Consider the following 16818-nt stretch of genomic DNA (forward strand, 5'->3'; position numbering starts at 1 on the left):
CCCAAAGCATGCCGCTACACAAAAGGTAACAATTGAGATGAAATAGAAACATTTCAGCGTTCGATTGTGAAAATACGCGTTGGCATGAACGCGTTTCATGAATGATGCAGAGCAATGGAAAATAGGGTTGGGCAGGCGGCGGTTTAAGCGCATGCGTTGGACCCAGCCCCCGGGGGCTGTGTCGTACAGTTCTCTCTCCACTTGGATCAGTCATCGGGTCGACGTCAAGGCCGATGGTCTTCGCCCCTTGTATTTTGTCTGAAGGAACACCGCAGGTAAACATTCTGTAGCTTTTTGTAGCACTGTGACAGTGTCTGTGGTTTACTGTGACCGCCTGGTGTTTCCATTTTTTTTCCTCGGTAAGAATAGCACTTGCGTGTCGTTTATGTGCATTTCATCATCGGACAATTTTCATCGTACGAGGAGAAATTATCGCTCCGGCCTCTTGAATAATTTCGTGCGTGAATTTGGTTCAAGTGGGGGAGTAAACATACAGCTGACTGTACGTTGATACTCATCACTTCGGCTCGGAAGACTGCAGATATTTTTCAAAGCCACAGCTTCCATAAGGATCTCAAGGTGCGTAGTATCATTATTATCAGTGGAGAGTTCTCGCCGTTATGGAGGACGATAGCAGAGATTCGAGAATGGCCCGTGTAATTAATTTCAATCGTCGAATTGATTAATTAATTTACGAAGATACGGAAAAAAATCCCTTTTCAAGGCTCCATTATGAAAAACATTTCAGAATAAGAATTGTTGCTTCGTCGTTAGGGTAGTTTTCAGTTAAATTTTGAGGTTTCTTTCTCATCTAGCAGTTCTTTGGTAATAAATTGTAACCAGCCTTTTTTCGTCACTTAAACGATACCACATCTGATTTAACACCCACTTACTCAATGCGGTTGAACAGTGTCATCATCAATCTTGCTATTGTTCTCATTGTTTCCGTGCCCGCCCGAAATCCCAACCGGGAATTGCTTTAATTACTTCACACTAAAGAAATCTCGTGTGCTTTGGACACCAAATGGGGATACAGCAAAAACGAATAGATCAATTTCACACCCCTTTTTGCAGACATTTGTCAACAATATTGCGCTCAGAATAACATCGAGTGTAATACCTGAGATTTTTCATGGAACACTGAAGATCGTTGCCCTTGAACTATATTGACATGAATATTTTAAGGGATGAGATTCAGCTGACGGTTGCAATGTTGGCTTTACATTCAGCGGTGGGGTAATGATAGAGATTGTCCGGAGCTCGCAGTGGGGGGTCGTTGATAAAATCGTATTTGTACAGTTACATTGAGACTCGACGAGCGGAAGACCCTATGATTTGGATCATAGAAGACATTTGTGTAGTTCAATTGAGTAACAAAGGAGATCTCTGAATTTTTTTACATGGAAAATTGGAGTTCACGATGATTCGATAAATTATGATTTTCCTACAAATTTTTCTGTCAAATAAAAATAGTGAGAGTTTCTCTAGCAGAATTCTGGCTTTTTTTAAACAAAAGAACGCACTTAAGAGGTCGACTTAAACAAATAGTACAAAGGCCATGTAGGAGAGTCATATGAAGAGGGTGTTGATGCAGCGGGGCTCAAAGGGATGCATTAAATTACGTTTCCCAGTGATGTTATCAAGCCCGTTATTCTTCGGAAAAAGGGAAAAGTAGCATGAGGGTCCCTCCACAGTTACACAGCAGAGTGAGGATTTACCAGGACCCGTCTGTACTTGCCGAATAGCATTATAATCTCACCAAGCCGATTGCGTAATTCCCAGCGGTGCCTCGTTTTCATCCCTCCACCATCCCAAGAAAATACGATCGATGCAAGGCCTTCACGGCTTGCTACCTCGAATCAACATTTTTTTTTATTGGGTACTCTGTGAACTTGGAAAAAAAACTGATCAAACTTGGTTTTTATTTGAAAAATAAGTACTGCCGTATTTGGAATATTCAAGGGTTCTCGGGCATTATGATAATATGCCGAGAAAGTAAGAGAACATCTATGCAACCTTGAAAAACAGAATTCGCAATTTTTTTAGTGGGTGTACATTTTCAGTGGAAAATTTTTGCTTATTCCAAGACAAAGAATTTTAATTATATTGAGCGATCACTTGATTCACTCCAAATTAATATTCTATCAGCCAATTAACAGTCTATTGAGTTCAGATAGAAATTATTATTATTTTTAGAGAACGCTATTTTAATGGATTTTGTGCAACAATTTTAAAAGTTTGTTAGAACACTCAGTTGATTTGATATATTGTAGTCTATTCCGAGCTTATTTATTAAGTACTTTTTTTAATTTCCTCTGGCAATCATTTCCTCTAGTCCCATTTCTTTTGAAAATGAAGATTTAAATTTGATTGATAAACGGAAGTGGAAGATAAAAAAAATCCCATTGCTCCCGGAAGTATCTTTCCTCTTCTTTTTATTTTACGACTCTGAAGGAGTTATGCTGGTTGACATTGGATGACGTCAAGGTTAGATATGGGAACGAGAAGTGGTTGAGTGTCCGTGTATCGTAATGGAGCACCAAATACAAGCCAACATCCGGGCTCCCGCGTAATTGTGACTGGCGTCACTAGTTTTCATCGTTCCCGGAGAGGGGGGGGATAGGATGCGAACACGATAATGTGGGCCACCCCAGTTTGTTACTTGACGCCAGTTCGTTCGTTTCATTTCAGTTCGGTAGTGAAGAAGTTTATTTGTTATTTCCTTATAAGATGTTAACATCACCGGCAATAGGAGTGATGTATGAAGAACTGCGATGTGATTAATTCGATAAAAGATTCACATATTTTCTGTGTGATCCCGTGGGTTCCCAAACTCTCAATATTTTTTCATTTGCTTTTGTGATGAACGGAAAGGGTAATGGCGGACGGGAAGGAATCTCAGAAATTAGAGCTGAAGGAGCTCCTTTGAATTGTACAGAAAATACGTGAAAGGAATTCTGTTAAGTTTTGTTTAATTGGATATTTTCGGTGTTAGTGATTTGTTACATTTTTATTTGGTGCATAATATGATCCTGTGGGCAAGATGGCTACTGTGGACCGTCTACGTTAATGCATTGTCGTTTGGTGAGTTAACAAATGCGTTACATCAGTATCAACGACAAATATTTGACGGAAAATCAATGAAAATTGCGATTACGTTGGCCGTCATAAGTTTTGCATGACTGGAACTTTGCTTCCCCTCATTAATCATATGCAATTACACGACATTTTGGACGCAGACTGATGGCTCTAGCTCTCAGAGTCAGGTAATGCTATCATGATTGTGATTGGGGCTTCATTAATGAGATAACGGGAATGGATACAGTAAGCGTGTCTCTTGTTACGTGATGAGAGAAAATGTCAATCTCCGGGGATTCAGCCAGTGAGAAGAACAGAATATATTCATTATTTCGATATTTAATGATAGAAAGATCATTTCAATAGGTACTTTGTCACTTCAGAACCAGGGGTATTTTCCGGGTGTATATAAATATTGAGTAATGCCCCGAAAACGAAATAAAAAATTCATTGTTCCTATTTCACTGGTTCTAATCGATTTTCGCCTCCATTTAGAACAATCGCACGAGGAATTTATTTATAACTCTGGGTGACGATGCGCATGAGTTTTCCAAACGGTCGATCGATGAAATTTAATTAAAAAATCATAATTCTATTATTGTCATTGATTATTCATGTGACAAGAGATAATAATGGAAATTATCTTTCCACGATCTTTGAAATCGACCTGGGACTTATTTAATTTCGAAACATTATTTATAAGACTGATGAAGTATTTTTTAATTTATTTTCGCTATCCGAAAATAAATCAGTCACAATGAATGACACAAACAAGAAATATTGAGAGGAAATCAGCTGAATTTCCCGATACTATTATCGCAGTTTGAAATCACAGGTGTCATCATCGACTGTGGTATGTCGTTGGATGGGTGAGTAATTGACCCGACGTAGAGCAATCAAGGGCCATTGAAACGTCTAGGGGATTCCATTCCAATCAACCCCCCAGGATCCTTCCAAATTCACTGCCTAACCTTTCAGACACCACAATTCACTTGCTGTTTGAATCAAGCACCTGCTCAGTATCTGTGAAAATATCCTTACCACTGGCTGTGAATTTGCATTTCCATGGTTATCCATAACAGAATAGGGAGAAGTCCAGAAGGATCAAAAGCACTGATAACAATACGTACAAGTTGATTATACAGAAGGACTTGGCATTTCCTCTTTTTCAAATTAGAAAAATTATTTTCTCGGGTTTTACATTCATTTTCTTATTTTTATAAATATTTCGTTCCAAAAATGAGGGGAGTTTGTTACCGTATGAGATGTTTTGGAATTTTTAAATTCTCTGTTCCATTGGGGGAACCTTTTTTCCCCCTGTTGGCACCAGAATTTTTTTTTTTAATTTATCTCCGTCTAATTTCTTCCCTTCCGTAGCCGGTACCACATTCATATTGGATAGCGATAATATTCTCTGTACATTTCCATGGAATAAAAACAAAACGGTCTCCCCCGTGAGTCCAGGAACTTTTTTTTTGAAGTTCTGCCATTGAATTTTATGCTGCTGCAGGGTAAATGTGGGGTGATTTTTTTCCACCACAACCTCTCATCCACAGCTATACTCTGCGTACATCCACTCGATCCAATTAACCAGCAGCGATGGCTGGATTTATTCCTCTCCCTTTGCCATTACAACAATCAAATTTCATCTGAACGATTGGAAAAGTAAATTTTTTTTTCCGATCAACTTCATTCCATAATTTTCTAGTTACATCTCTCTCGTTTATATTTTCATCCAACATCATGTTATTTAAATTCCAATATATTCCCTCATCGCGAGTATGAACCGGGCAAAACCTGAAATGGAAAATAAACGCCAGTGAATCGTATCAGTCGACAACGAAAAATATTCGTTCCTGACCAATACACTGGGAAAATATAATTAATGACGTGTATCGAAACGCGAGTAACTGGGGTGATGGAAGGACGACCTCGGAATTCAAGCGCACTGGGTTGTATATCACCAGGGCTTTCTCGTTTTGTTGTGCGTGGACAGTTTGACAATGTGCGCCCTACGAATTTTCAAATTCCATGAAGACTGATTTATTCGTTATCATATGTTCATACTTCTTTTAAATAACATGAGCATTACGTGTGAATAGTCTACGTCTCGTTTATTTTATCCCTGATTATGGAGCCATTGTGCAAGTGCACTTGGGATAACATTGAAAATAAAATGAACGAGAAGTAAAAAAAATCTGCCCTTTCCCACCTGTTTCCTTCTAACCTATCGTAAATGAAAGTTTAAACGAGGAACTAAACTCAGTGGGCGCACGCACGAACTTCCAGACGTTTTGTCGATATATCTCCAGCGTTTTATTGGCAATTTCGAGGTTGAAGAGATCGGGGTTAAAGGCCAGGTATCCAGTACTAGGTGCCTGTGCTCAAACGCCTTTTCTACTGCTGGCCATCTGAGCTTTTCACGCACTTTATAGATTACGAAGGTGTATCATGGCATACTATAACGTGTGCTATACTACTGGACTGTTTTTTTATAGCGAGTAATATGTACTCCATTAGATGAAGTGAAAAATATTTTTTTTCTTATTGTTGCAACTGGAATACCTGGGGACCCAATTTTTACCTAAATAATAGTCAAATTTATTTATTTATTTATTTATTTTAATTTTTAATTTTGTCTGACTGAACAAATTACAACAGATCCAGTGAAATGTCAGGTAGTTTGATGGAGTCGTGCGATGACTGAGTACACATGCGTGTATTCCGTTGAATGTTGTGGCTTCAAGGGAGAATATACAGTGACAATCGTGGTACTTCGACGGGTATATCAAGCCATCAGGCAAAATGGGATAACGATGCGATGCGTATTACCGTAGTTATCGGGGAGAAATTGATCTGTATTATTTGCCTGTCCCCATATTCCCTCTACGTATTCCTATTATCGTGATTGATCCTCTAAAGTCATTTAGCCCGATGACATACATCGTCGGAGATCTCTGGCTTTCAGACTCAAATTACGGTCATTTTCACATGTGTTCATGGCTGACGAAATTGATATTTTTTCATCGCGACGACGACATTTCTTTAAAAAGACTTCAATTATCAAAGGTCACTGACTGTAGTCGGCAATTAAAAATTGAGAAACACGTTATTCAACGGGGAAAATCCATCGTTGACCCCTTCATCCAACCCCACACGTGTTTCAGAGGTTCGTATAAATGAAAAGCTTCATGTGGCCACACTGAGCGAAAAGACACTAAGCGGGAAGTGACCTAGTTCACTGAGTACAGCCCCTTACATGGCAAAGAACCTTATAAAACCACGGAAGAAGGAAAACTCGGTGCTATTTATTTTAATCTCTAGAAAACTCCGCCACATAATCCCGCGAATAGTACTTTAAAGTCACTTAGTTACAATAAATTATTTCCCAACGACTTCATTTTATCTTCTCTATCGCAAAAATTCAGAGGTAAAGATATGAATTATTATTCGTTATTCGTCGAATTTTCCGTGGAAATGAAACTGAAATTTTACAACTTGAAGTTCCAATGTTTCCGCAGAATTAAGCCTTACGGGAAAGAATATGGTCACTAATACTTGCCGCATCGTCATCATCAGCCCAATTTCCCCCAGGAATCAATCGAATCGCTCTATTACTTCCTGAATCGTCAAAGCCACAGCTCAATCAGTGCGACCGGCTGAGATGTACCTGGTGACTTGAATCAGTCATTAAAATTGTCACCAGTGATTCACCACAGCGTTGGGTGACCGAGGCATTTCCTTTGATCCTCGCTCATGTCTCCAAAGTCGCCTACTGAGCAAATTCCGAGCTCGCCACAGGCCGTCCCGCTCCGTATACCAACGAAAAAAAAATACAGATAGACGTCGAGAAAGAACCCCTCCCGTCCATGATCACATTCAATGAGACGATCCCCTATCGCTCCGGGTAAATCATTATCCATGGGCAATCGTAATTCCTATTTCCACCCCCTCCCCCGAGTTCACTTGATTTTACCTCGTCCATAAGCCACAGGTACCAGCAACAAACTTACAAATCCTCATTTGCTCTCCACGAGCCCCACGTCCTCCCCCCCCCCCACCACCCCCTAAGGCTTTTAACTAATATGACGACGTCCACAGGTTATTGCAATTCTCTTGATCATCTTCTCGACGAGAGAGAAAGGATCGAATGTAGGCTCTCACTCAGAGAGACCTCCGTATATTTTCTCTCTTTCACAGTTTTACTCTCGTCTCTGCCTCTCACTGTTCTCCCTTCAGCACAACCCAAGTATTGATCCGTGTTTCCACCCTCTGCCGCGCGTAGTTACGCCCCTGCGGGGATGGCTCGGCCCAAAACCCCAACCTCGCAAAACCAAACTTGTGCGAGGAGGAGAGAGCTACCCCTCCCCCCCCCCCCCAACCTTGTTTCCCTCACTTCCACTGCACCCCCGCATGCTATATATGCCGTTCCATTTCAACCCACCTCCCTCCATACTTACTTTCACCCCCCGTTCCCATTGCTCTCCCTCTCTCAACAAACTTCACGTAGACGCAATTCATGGATACCAACACCGAGCCTTCTATCCGTTCGTTAAATGCTCTTTCTCACTCTTGGGGGACGCAAATGTGTGTATATTTGAACGAGTACGTGCCTCGAAACCAGATAGATTAAGACGCGATGAATCGAGTGAGAGAGAAACATCCCTGGTGACAAAGGATTTCAAATTTGCCAAAAATCCGCAGTCGGGCGGTGAAGATTGGAGGGGTCAATCATATTAACTATTTTGCGGGAATTTTCGTGATAATTGTATCGTTATCGGGAAGCAAACAACCCTCAGTCATTCCGCCACCGGAATCCTATACTTTTTTGTTGCAATTTATTTTTAAACATCCAGTGGAACGTTTGATAAATCATTCTGAGTTTATCGGGGGAATTCCAAGAGACATATTTAACGATTGTAATTACAGAAAATTTGGTACAATTTCGGGGGCTGTAATCAAGTTGGTAATGAGATGTTCTCAAGGAGTTTCGGGGAATGGGACAGATTCCCACTGCGTGACACGTAGTTATGGAAAATTTGTTGCACGTGAACGCTTGAACATTTACTGCTGAAAGAGGAGGGAATATGTTGCTGAATAAGAGTTGAGGTTGGATGGTGCGGTTGGCAAGTTGGAATGAAGAGCGCTGGGTGAACGAAAAAAGGATAAAAATGAAAGAGAAAAACGTCGGGGGTGGAATGAGTTAGGGGGTAGGGGGGAGGACAGGGATCTTCAGTTTAACCCTCAGCCAAAACGGATTCATTCTGGATTCAGATCTGTGGGGCTCTCTGATGGATTTTGGTAACGGGTTAAAAGGACGTCGTATGTTTAAGGCAAATGAGAGCACAGGATTTTTTTTTTTTCGTATGGGGGTGGATTGAATACATCATCAGCAGTTTTTATACGGGTTGCACTTTTACATTTGAATAAATCAACGTTTCATTACATTAGAGTTTTAGGGGTAAAATTTTTTAGTACCGTCGGATGGTCGGGGACCATGATTGTTGATTGACTTGAATAATTTATGTTTATTTTATCCCAGTAATTAATTGCCGCAAATGAGGACAGCGTTCCACTCTTGAATGCTTGAAATATTAAATTTCCCACTTCGAGTTTGTAAATTCGACTCCGGAATATGGTAATACAAGTTTCGTAAATATGATTGGCAACTTGGGTCTTCACCGCTTGGATGCATATTCCGGTAATTCCCTGAAGCGTTGTAGAAGCAACATGATGCGTAACCCTATGCAAGACTTTAATACATACCCTTTACCATTCAGTAGGAAACCGAAACCACCAACTAACTAGTTATGAAGTGAGAGGTTGTTCAGAAAGGGTGTCAAAATATTGAAACCCAGCGATTAACGTGAAAGCCATCCGCTAACTGGTCGCCGGGAAACTTGTAATTTAGAATGAATATGGTACCTCGAGGAGGAATTTCATTGTTTAATATCTCTTCATTCGACAAGACTGACATCAGAATTAATAGAAACATCCAAGGGGTGAATATTAGAAATGAAAATGGGTGACATATTTAACGGAGTTTTTTTTTCTCTATTAAACTGGCACGATCTGCAGAAGTAGAAGCGGAGTATGGGTTAATGAGTGAATGTGTGAATGTGTACAGTGAGACAATCGTTGTTTTTTCCGCTGCTCAACAGGGTATAGAATGTCTATACATGTTTTTCAATTCAATCTAGAGCCACATTTACCGGGCTCTATATATATATAGACCGGGATACATATATATATATATATGTTTGGTTTTTACCATGTTTATTTTTACGGCCTGCCAACGAAGCCAATACGCTCATTATTTATTACATTCGCTTGGGATTTTTTCCTCCTCTTTTCAATTCTCATATACTCTTTTCCTTTTTCTGATATTTATTTCACGCGAATTACTCCATGGCGTTATCGTGATTTCCTCTTCCTTATTCTATGTGAGAGGCGGTCCGACCTATGACGTTTGCAGTTTTAATTTTATATAAATTTATTCTTTGGAATAATTTTTCCTCTGTATTCCCTAATTTTTCCAGAATTTTAAGTTTGAACGATCGCAGTGCTTCCACTGGGGAACAGAACTGGACCAAAAAATACAGAAATAAAAGAACACCCACGGACAAGTAGTGAACTTAAAAAAAGAATGAAAAAAACTTACATGCGACACCCCAGGGCGACTTTTTGTCCCATTGTTACGCTTCTCCCTGTCTAATGCGTTTTTCGAAAAGCCTCGAGTCCGTACACTGAATACGAGCGAGAGACGACACAGAGAGAATGAATTTGTATGGAGTGTAGAACCCAATCGAGGACTCATGCGTAATAATAAATCAATATGTGGGAATACCGAGTTTTCAAGTGTTCAAAATGTCCGGGCATTAGCTGTTACCTGACTTCGACGGATTTTCAAATAAAAAAAATTGTTATTCTTGTTTTTCAATCATTGAGGGTTGAGGGTTATTGTCGCAGAACCCTGAAGGGTGTTGCTTTTCATCTAGTGAAAACAGAACGAATATTCCCGTTGGGTGGAATCGGATTTCTCAGCGCTGCGTCATGGCTGGCTCTTCCCCCCAATGAATTAGTGCAGATATTACATCCCCCATAGATTCCAGCGCCCTTTCAAATCCCGGAAACAAAGGAATAATACTTCCATGTCCCCGTGCCCATAAACTAGTGATATTATATTTGGTGTGAACGAGTGATTGTGAAAAAATTCAAGATTTTTTAGTTGAAATATCAGGAGTAATTTTCTAACATCGTAATGATGCACTGTAACTAGAAAATAGTACTTTGAAACAAGTATTATGGGGTCGTATAGGGCCGAGGGCTCGTAAAAACCGGATAGGGGGTCGCTGGAGAAATGAAAAAGGTAGGTATTACCCGTTGCCACGTGCCCTTCGTCGCGAGTCTCATTCACTGTCCAGGCCCTGGTGTGGGCTGTGCTCGGAAAACCATTTCTCTCTTCCTTTTTCCCCCCTCACCCCTTAGCTAACTTATATCCGTGTACACTAAAATGCGTTTCGTATTCGCTCTGTGTACTCAACCGCTCGCCGGGCTTGTACCGTTAGTCACCCTCTCCACTCCCCCACCTCACTCCCCTTTTGCCCTTCGCCCCCTGTGTAGCCGGTTTCTCCCTCGGTTTTTCCATATCTTCCCTCTCCCCCCTCCGCTACACCATGTAGTTTTGTCTCTCTCCTACTTTTTTTAATCACGTCTTTTCATAGGTCTCCGTGTTAAGGTCAATGAACCCGAATTCTAGTTCTCATTGTCGTCGTTATTGGCTCAAATATTTGTGGAGAATAGAAATGAGACGAATTAAATTGGCTTTGACATTACTCTTTAATTCGATGATAATAATGTATTGTTTAATGACTTTTTGCCGTGATGCGGGGGACAAGAGGGGGTTATCCCTCATCGATAATGAAACATTGTAAATTCCCCCCTTTCCCTCTCTGACAATTTTCTTTAGTACCAAGAAATCCGAACATTACCAGTATCGTATTTTCCCGCCCTACACGTATTCTTTGTGATTACGGTAGGCTATAATGTCGTCGTACTTCTCATTCCACTATTGCGACTAGAACTTGGATATTCACCCTTGTGATAATACCGAGAGTGAGAAAACATGGATGGGATTCGAGTCACGTTGATGCTCATCCCTTGGGGAATGGGCCATAACAAACGCATGTTCTGAGAGGATGCTTTCAACATTTTATCGTGTCAATTCATTCTTAATATTTATTTGCTGAATACCTGATCCATCAAAAATGGATTCTTCATATTTTATTCCCCCTCGTGAAAAAATCTAGGTCATTGTTAATAATTAAATACTGGCAAGGGGTCTATTATCTAATTAAAATGTATGTGGCAATTTGGAAAATCATTCTTGCATCTGAATGGAAGGGAAATCGAAGACACCGAAATATAATTTTGAGGCAAGGTTCAAAAGGTAACAGACGGAGTTTCATCGACAAAGAACATACGCTTTGTGTCCATGTGCCCTCCACAGAAATAATCCCACTGGCTGGGCTTCTATATCGCCTCGTGCAGCAGGTGGTACACTGTGAATTCAGGCTCACCTGGTAGCACTCCCAACCTTTTTGAATGTCGATATTTTTTTTTTATAAATGAAATACGAATGCCAAAACTTGCCCTAAGGAGTAGCCATATTTTATACAATTTTATCATTCCACGTTCTACATTTTTACTCGTGAAAACATGGCAGCGATTCGCAATCGATAAAGGTAAAGGGCAATTCATTATGTGGTGTGAAAATTTAGGAGAATGCGATCGTTCCATTTCCTGGAAGAGGAACTGCAATATCTATTCTCTAACACAATTTTAATCCATGAATTTATCTTGCAATCAATTCTGAAAATACTTGAATTGTTCCCGTCCGTTCTGCCCACTCCCATTTTTAATTTCCATTCCACATCACCCGGGGTTTGTCTAGGCATGCAATTATGATCGTCTGGCACGTGCTACTTAATTGTTTTAAGACCAAAATATGGACGGTTCATACATAAAGATGATGAAGAGTGAAAGTGAAAGAGAGAGGAAAAAAACGGGACTAGCGGCTACACTCGTATTAATATGTGGCCCAGAAGGGATACTATGGGTCAACTGTACTCTATCGTCGCTTCTAAGGTTTCCTTGAAGAACGACAGCTGCGGATTTTTGTAGCCATGAGCTCTGGCATCTGCCATAAAGGCCTCAGGACACCGCACCATGGACCATGAGGCTTCTGCGGTTGGGGCCTGTGTTGATAGGAAACGAGAGGGAAAAACATCGTCTCAATTTCAAAACGCCCACTCCACCACTCATTCAAGGAAACGAATGCTTTTACCCTGCAGTAGCGTCGGTTTTAAAACTGTGCGCATGGGGTGCATGCTGCACTGCCAGATTTTTTTTTCTGATCATTGATTTTAGGAGTAAATTAACAAAATCTGGGGAGCAATTTTTACACGATGTGGCGGTTCTCTTGCAGATGTTTCAAATATTTAAAAATAGGGGTAACACGGAGAAATGGTAAATTAAATCTCTAGGGTGAAATACATCGTAAAGAGTAATGGACCGCGCGCTCGTCGGCATTCGTACAGTAGAGCAACGGATAGTAGCGATATGGAATTCCCCTTAATGGGTTAATCCTCCTCGCTAGACATTTGTAATTTATTACCGCATAGGAGTGCATCGCCGCATTGCTGGGGAGGGGAAATTTTGCATGGGTATTAAAAAAATTTGATTCATCCTTATGGTGGTAGGTAGAACGGCGTTTTTCAAGATATCAAACGTAAACAAAGATAACCTCCATTATAGCTACAACCGTAAATTATTATTAGAGCTATGGTAAACCCTTAATCCCTGTCGGATATTAAAAGTATATATTTTTAAAACATTTCCATTCTTGGGTTGAGGATTTGTTGAACGAAGAATTTTCCCAAGGGCTGTTTGGAAAAAATGTTGGTAATTTTTTCTTTTACTTTAGCTGAGTACCTTCCGGGCCCGGTAACAGGCACTGTCACTATACACTTCATAATTGATCACTAACGACAAGCGGGTTTATCGGATGTCGTCCTTGAGTTCATTCTTCGACTCCTTGAATTTCACCGGTGCCCTTCCGTAATTTTTTTTCTCATTTTCAATGGAATATTATCCGTCCCCTCGACTCGACGGAGGATATTCTCGTCGGCAAAAGTTTTTTGTCCCTTCCAAATGAACCATCAGTCTCGTTTTCCCCAGGATTAATTAATATCAAGTACAACTCAAACAAGAATAAAGCTCAAACACGGACAGGCCAAGTCAAGCGAAACCAAAACAAGGCGAACCTCGACGATTCCATTCTAAGAACAATCTCGTTTCCAATCGGTAAAAATCGATCACAAACTCGTGAGAGCAGCGTACGAGATTCTTCTCCCGTTGCTCCCATCGCATGCAGTCCTCGAGGGAGTGGACAGAAAAAGGAGAACCAGATAAAAGAGGAGGAAAGGAAGAGAGCAAGTTCCTGTGTAATAATCCACTGGGCACCTTTAAGCCTCCCCTCTCTCTCTATCTCTCCCCTCCTCCACCCCCATACCCCGAGTTCCTTTCTCTCTTCTTCGTGTCGGTTTTTTGTATGTCCATTGCGTTTTCCCCCACTGCGTGACCTCCACCAGTTGGATCCGGTAGGGCTCCTTGATGGGTTTGATGCTTTTGCCATCTTCAGTCACCTCCCAACATTCTCCTGGACTCTGTGCGTGTTGCTAAAAGGAAAATAAATAAATAAATAAAAATTTGAAAAATTAATAACAGTATATAAATGAATTCTCCCAGGACGACGTCCTAAAATCGTCGGTCTTGCATTGGCTTGACCAGTGGCCAACAGTAGTTGGGAGAAAAAAAAATCGAATTTTTGATCGGTTCTTTTGATCGGCTTCGAATGTCCCGGAAACGGACAGTGAGGTGAACAATGTGCCAATAGTGCAGTGCTCAACATAAAGGAAGAGAATAGGATAGAAAAGGAATGTAAAGGGAGAATTGAGAGGGGGAAAATAAAAGAAATAAGGGAAGTGCAACGAGTGCGATTGGGATTTGTCCCTGACAATATGGGAATGGAGTTTTTAGGCCGGCAAGTCATCGTTTTTCATTTACCACACTGTTGTACCCATCTCTTTTCGTGTTCACTCTGTGAACTCTCCTTTTTTCAATGAGCTTTCTCGAAGACAGGGAATCCATGAAATCCTTGAAAACTTTTATCTCGCATATCCTCCGGTAAAGTTCCAACTAGTTGAAGACGTTTTTTATGTTGTTCTTGGAAGAAAATGGAGTTTCGGAGACTTAGATGAGCTCCGACTCTCTTCGGTTGTATTTTTATTCGTAAAATAAGAAAATTAAAAATTTAATTATAGTTAGGCGAAATATCAGAGGTAAATAACCCTGGGTTATTTGGAGAGGGCTGCGGAATGGGCACGAATTGAAATTAATTGAATCGTGAAATTAAATTGAAATCTGGAAACCGGGTTTCTTATAATATTTTCATCATTTTTTCGCTGTGAAAAAAATATCGAGATAAATTTGACAGCGGGATATTTTGATTTTTATTCATTGACTGTGAATAATTCATGAGAATTTTCACTGGTTTCACTGGCTCTCTGTATGCGTTACGGTGGGGATCCACCCACATAGGTAAATATGAGAGCAAAGGAAGGAACGGGGGAAGGGGCAGACGTGAATAATCGGTGCACACATAATACACTGTCGTGTGTGCGCTCAGCGTTTCACGATAACCGATAATTTCTCGCACTTCTCATCTGCGATATATTCGTTTGCATAATAATTATCGTACATTTTATATGGACTGACAAGCGTATAATCGAGAAATGTGTACATGAATGTGGTTGTGTATGAGAGCGGTTCCTACCACGGAAAATATGGTGGTGATGCACGTTTTGAGAGAGGCGAGAAGTTTTCTGTTTTTTTTTTTTTTAAAGAGGGAGCGAAGACATCGGACGGTGTACACGAGGGAAAATAAATTGCAAGCGCACGTCAGCTGTGTCTCGGGCAAGTTCTGTCTCCACTCATACGCTAACTCGATTAATATTTATGAGAGATCCGCGCTCACTTCGGCGCCACTTTCTTACTGTTTTTATCATTTTGCCACTCACTTTTTTTTTCAATCTTGCGTAAAGTTTTACTTGTTTTATCTGGGGCTGGGAAAATCCGGGTCTCGATAATTTTCAGGCTAAAGAAACTCTGACCATCAAAACAACATAAATCAATGAAATATCGGTCTGGAAAAGGGGAAGGAAAGTTAAATTATTTTTCATATCTCATTCTGTGCTATTTCCATATCTTCCATACCTTCTATTCCTGTTTCTATCAGCAGCGGCTTGAAAATTTTCATTAAAATGAAGGTGTGGTAAAAAATTTGAAATTTATTATGAATAATTTTGAATGGTAAAAAAACGGCCACCTCGTAACGTGTGCTGCAAACTTGACGCACACCCTATGGACCGATAAATATTTATGAGAATTTTCCGGCAGGGTGAATGCAGTACAGCACTCTGACATCACACTGGTACAACCCCACTGCATTACCAGTACAATTCTCTCCATAGTTGAAGTTGTGCGTTCGTAATTCTCTGCATATCTAGTTCGTAGTGGAATTACGATGGCAATGGTGAAAGAACGAGGAATGGGAGTGTTGAAAAACAAAAATGGGAAAGAAAAATTGAGCATTATTGGACAGAGTCGTAAAAAGAGATGAATGTGACAAAAATTTACATGCCATTTTTTAAATATCGGAACAAATATAAAGCTCCGCTTTACTCGGAAGGATCAGGGCGACCAGAAGGGTTAGAATTATATTTATAGTGCGTTTAGTAATCCTTGGAGCGTATAATCGAACTCCCAATTTCACTGACCCGCAGCCGACTGATCGTTCCTGTAACTGGACTGTGACCAAATGAATTTCTGTTCTGTGCACAAACTAATGGACACCAGGATTCCAACAGAATTCCAATCTTCATCATTATTTCGAGCCGTTTCCTGTGTTTCCTGATAAAAAAAAACTAGGAAATAAAATCCCAGTTTTTTCTTATAAAATAATTCATCCGGTTGAATTCGACCAACGAAATGAAATCAGAATCAGTCATTCGTCCCGCAAAAATGATGAAAATGGCGTAAACCTTCAAAGATATTTTTATCAGTTCATTAATCAGTGGACTCTATGTATATATTTTACAATCGAGTGATTGAGTTCACGGGAGTTTCTTTGATGTTTCCGAACAAGATCGGATCACATTTAATCGCATCACGTCGGTCGCTTCCCGCAATTATACCCTGGTATACAGCCCCAGGGACAAAATGCCGGGAACAAATCGGGGCTTTTTAAACGAGGACCGGAAATGGGATACGTACAAGACACCCACTCAAACAAATCTGACTCTCTCTGATTGTATCAAAGTTCCGGTGTTTAAAAATAATATTTAATGAACGGTAAGAATTACCCGAATACTTACGGAGTCAGAAAGCAAATAAACCCACCCGTCTAATCAATTGATAAATAAATGTGATCGCTTGAAATTTGATTGAAATTTCCAACTCCCCCATTAATCCTCCACGATACCCCTCCCTGAACTTTCGAAGATCGTAAACATCTTCTCTGGTACTTAGTACCCCTTCATGTGCACCAAGTGGATAACAACCTCCCCCGAAAACTTCAGACCACAATCCCCAGTCCGAAGTTTCGATTTACCTATCACG

At 40.4% G+C, this 16818-nt stretch overlaps 1 protein-coding gene across 9 annotated transcripts in view; it reads left to right on the top strand.

Moving 5' to 3' along the window:
- The first annotated feature begins 222 nt into the window (after positions 1 to 222).
- The window catches only part of LOC135161855 (kazrin), a 40734-nt gene continuing 24138 nt past the window's right edge, over positions 223 to 16818 (top strand). For 5 of the 9 annotated variants that reach the window (XM_064119796.1, XM_064119794.1, XM_064119797.1 and 2 more), the window contains exon 1: positions 13776 to 14182. Coding sequence is in view for 1 of the 9 variants with exons in the window: in XM_064119795.1 (XP_063975865.1) it covers positions 3027 to 3084 (58 nt within the window). In the remaining 8 variants the exon portion in view is untranslated. Of the gene's footprint in view, positions 580 to 2322; positions 3085 to 13774; positions 14183 to 16818 lie in introns of those variants that run through there. The other 4 variants (XM_064119801.1, XM_064119803.1, XM_064119795.1 and 1 more) reach the window with 3 other exon arrangements.

The sequence above is a fragment of the Diachasmimorpha longicaudata genome, chromosome 4 (genome assembly GCF_034640455.1).
Source record: "Diachasmimorpha longicaudata isolate KC_UGA_2023 chromosome 4, iyDiaLong2, whole genome shotgun sequence".
Taxonomy (NCBI): domain Eukaryota; kingdom Metazoa; phylum Arthropoda; class Insecta; order Hymenoptera; family Braconidae; genus Diachasmimorpha; species Diachasmimorpha longicaudata.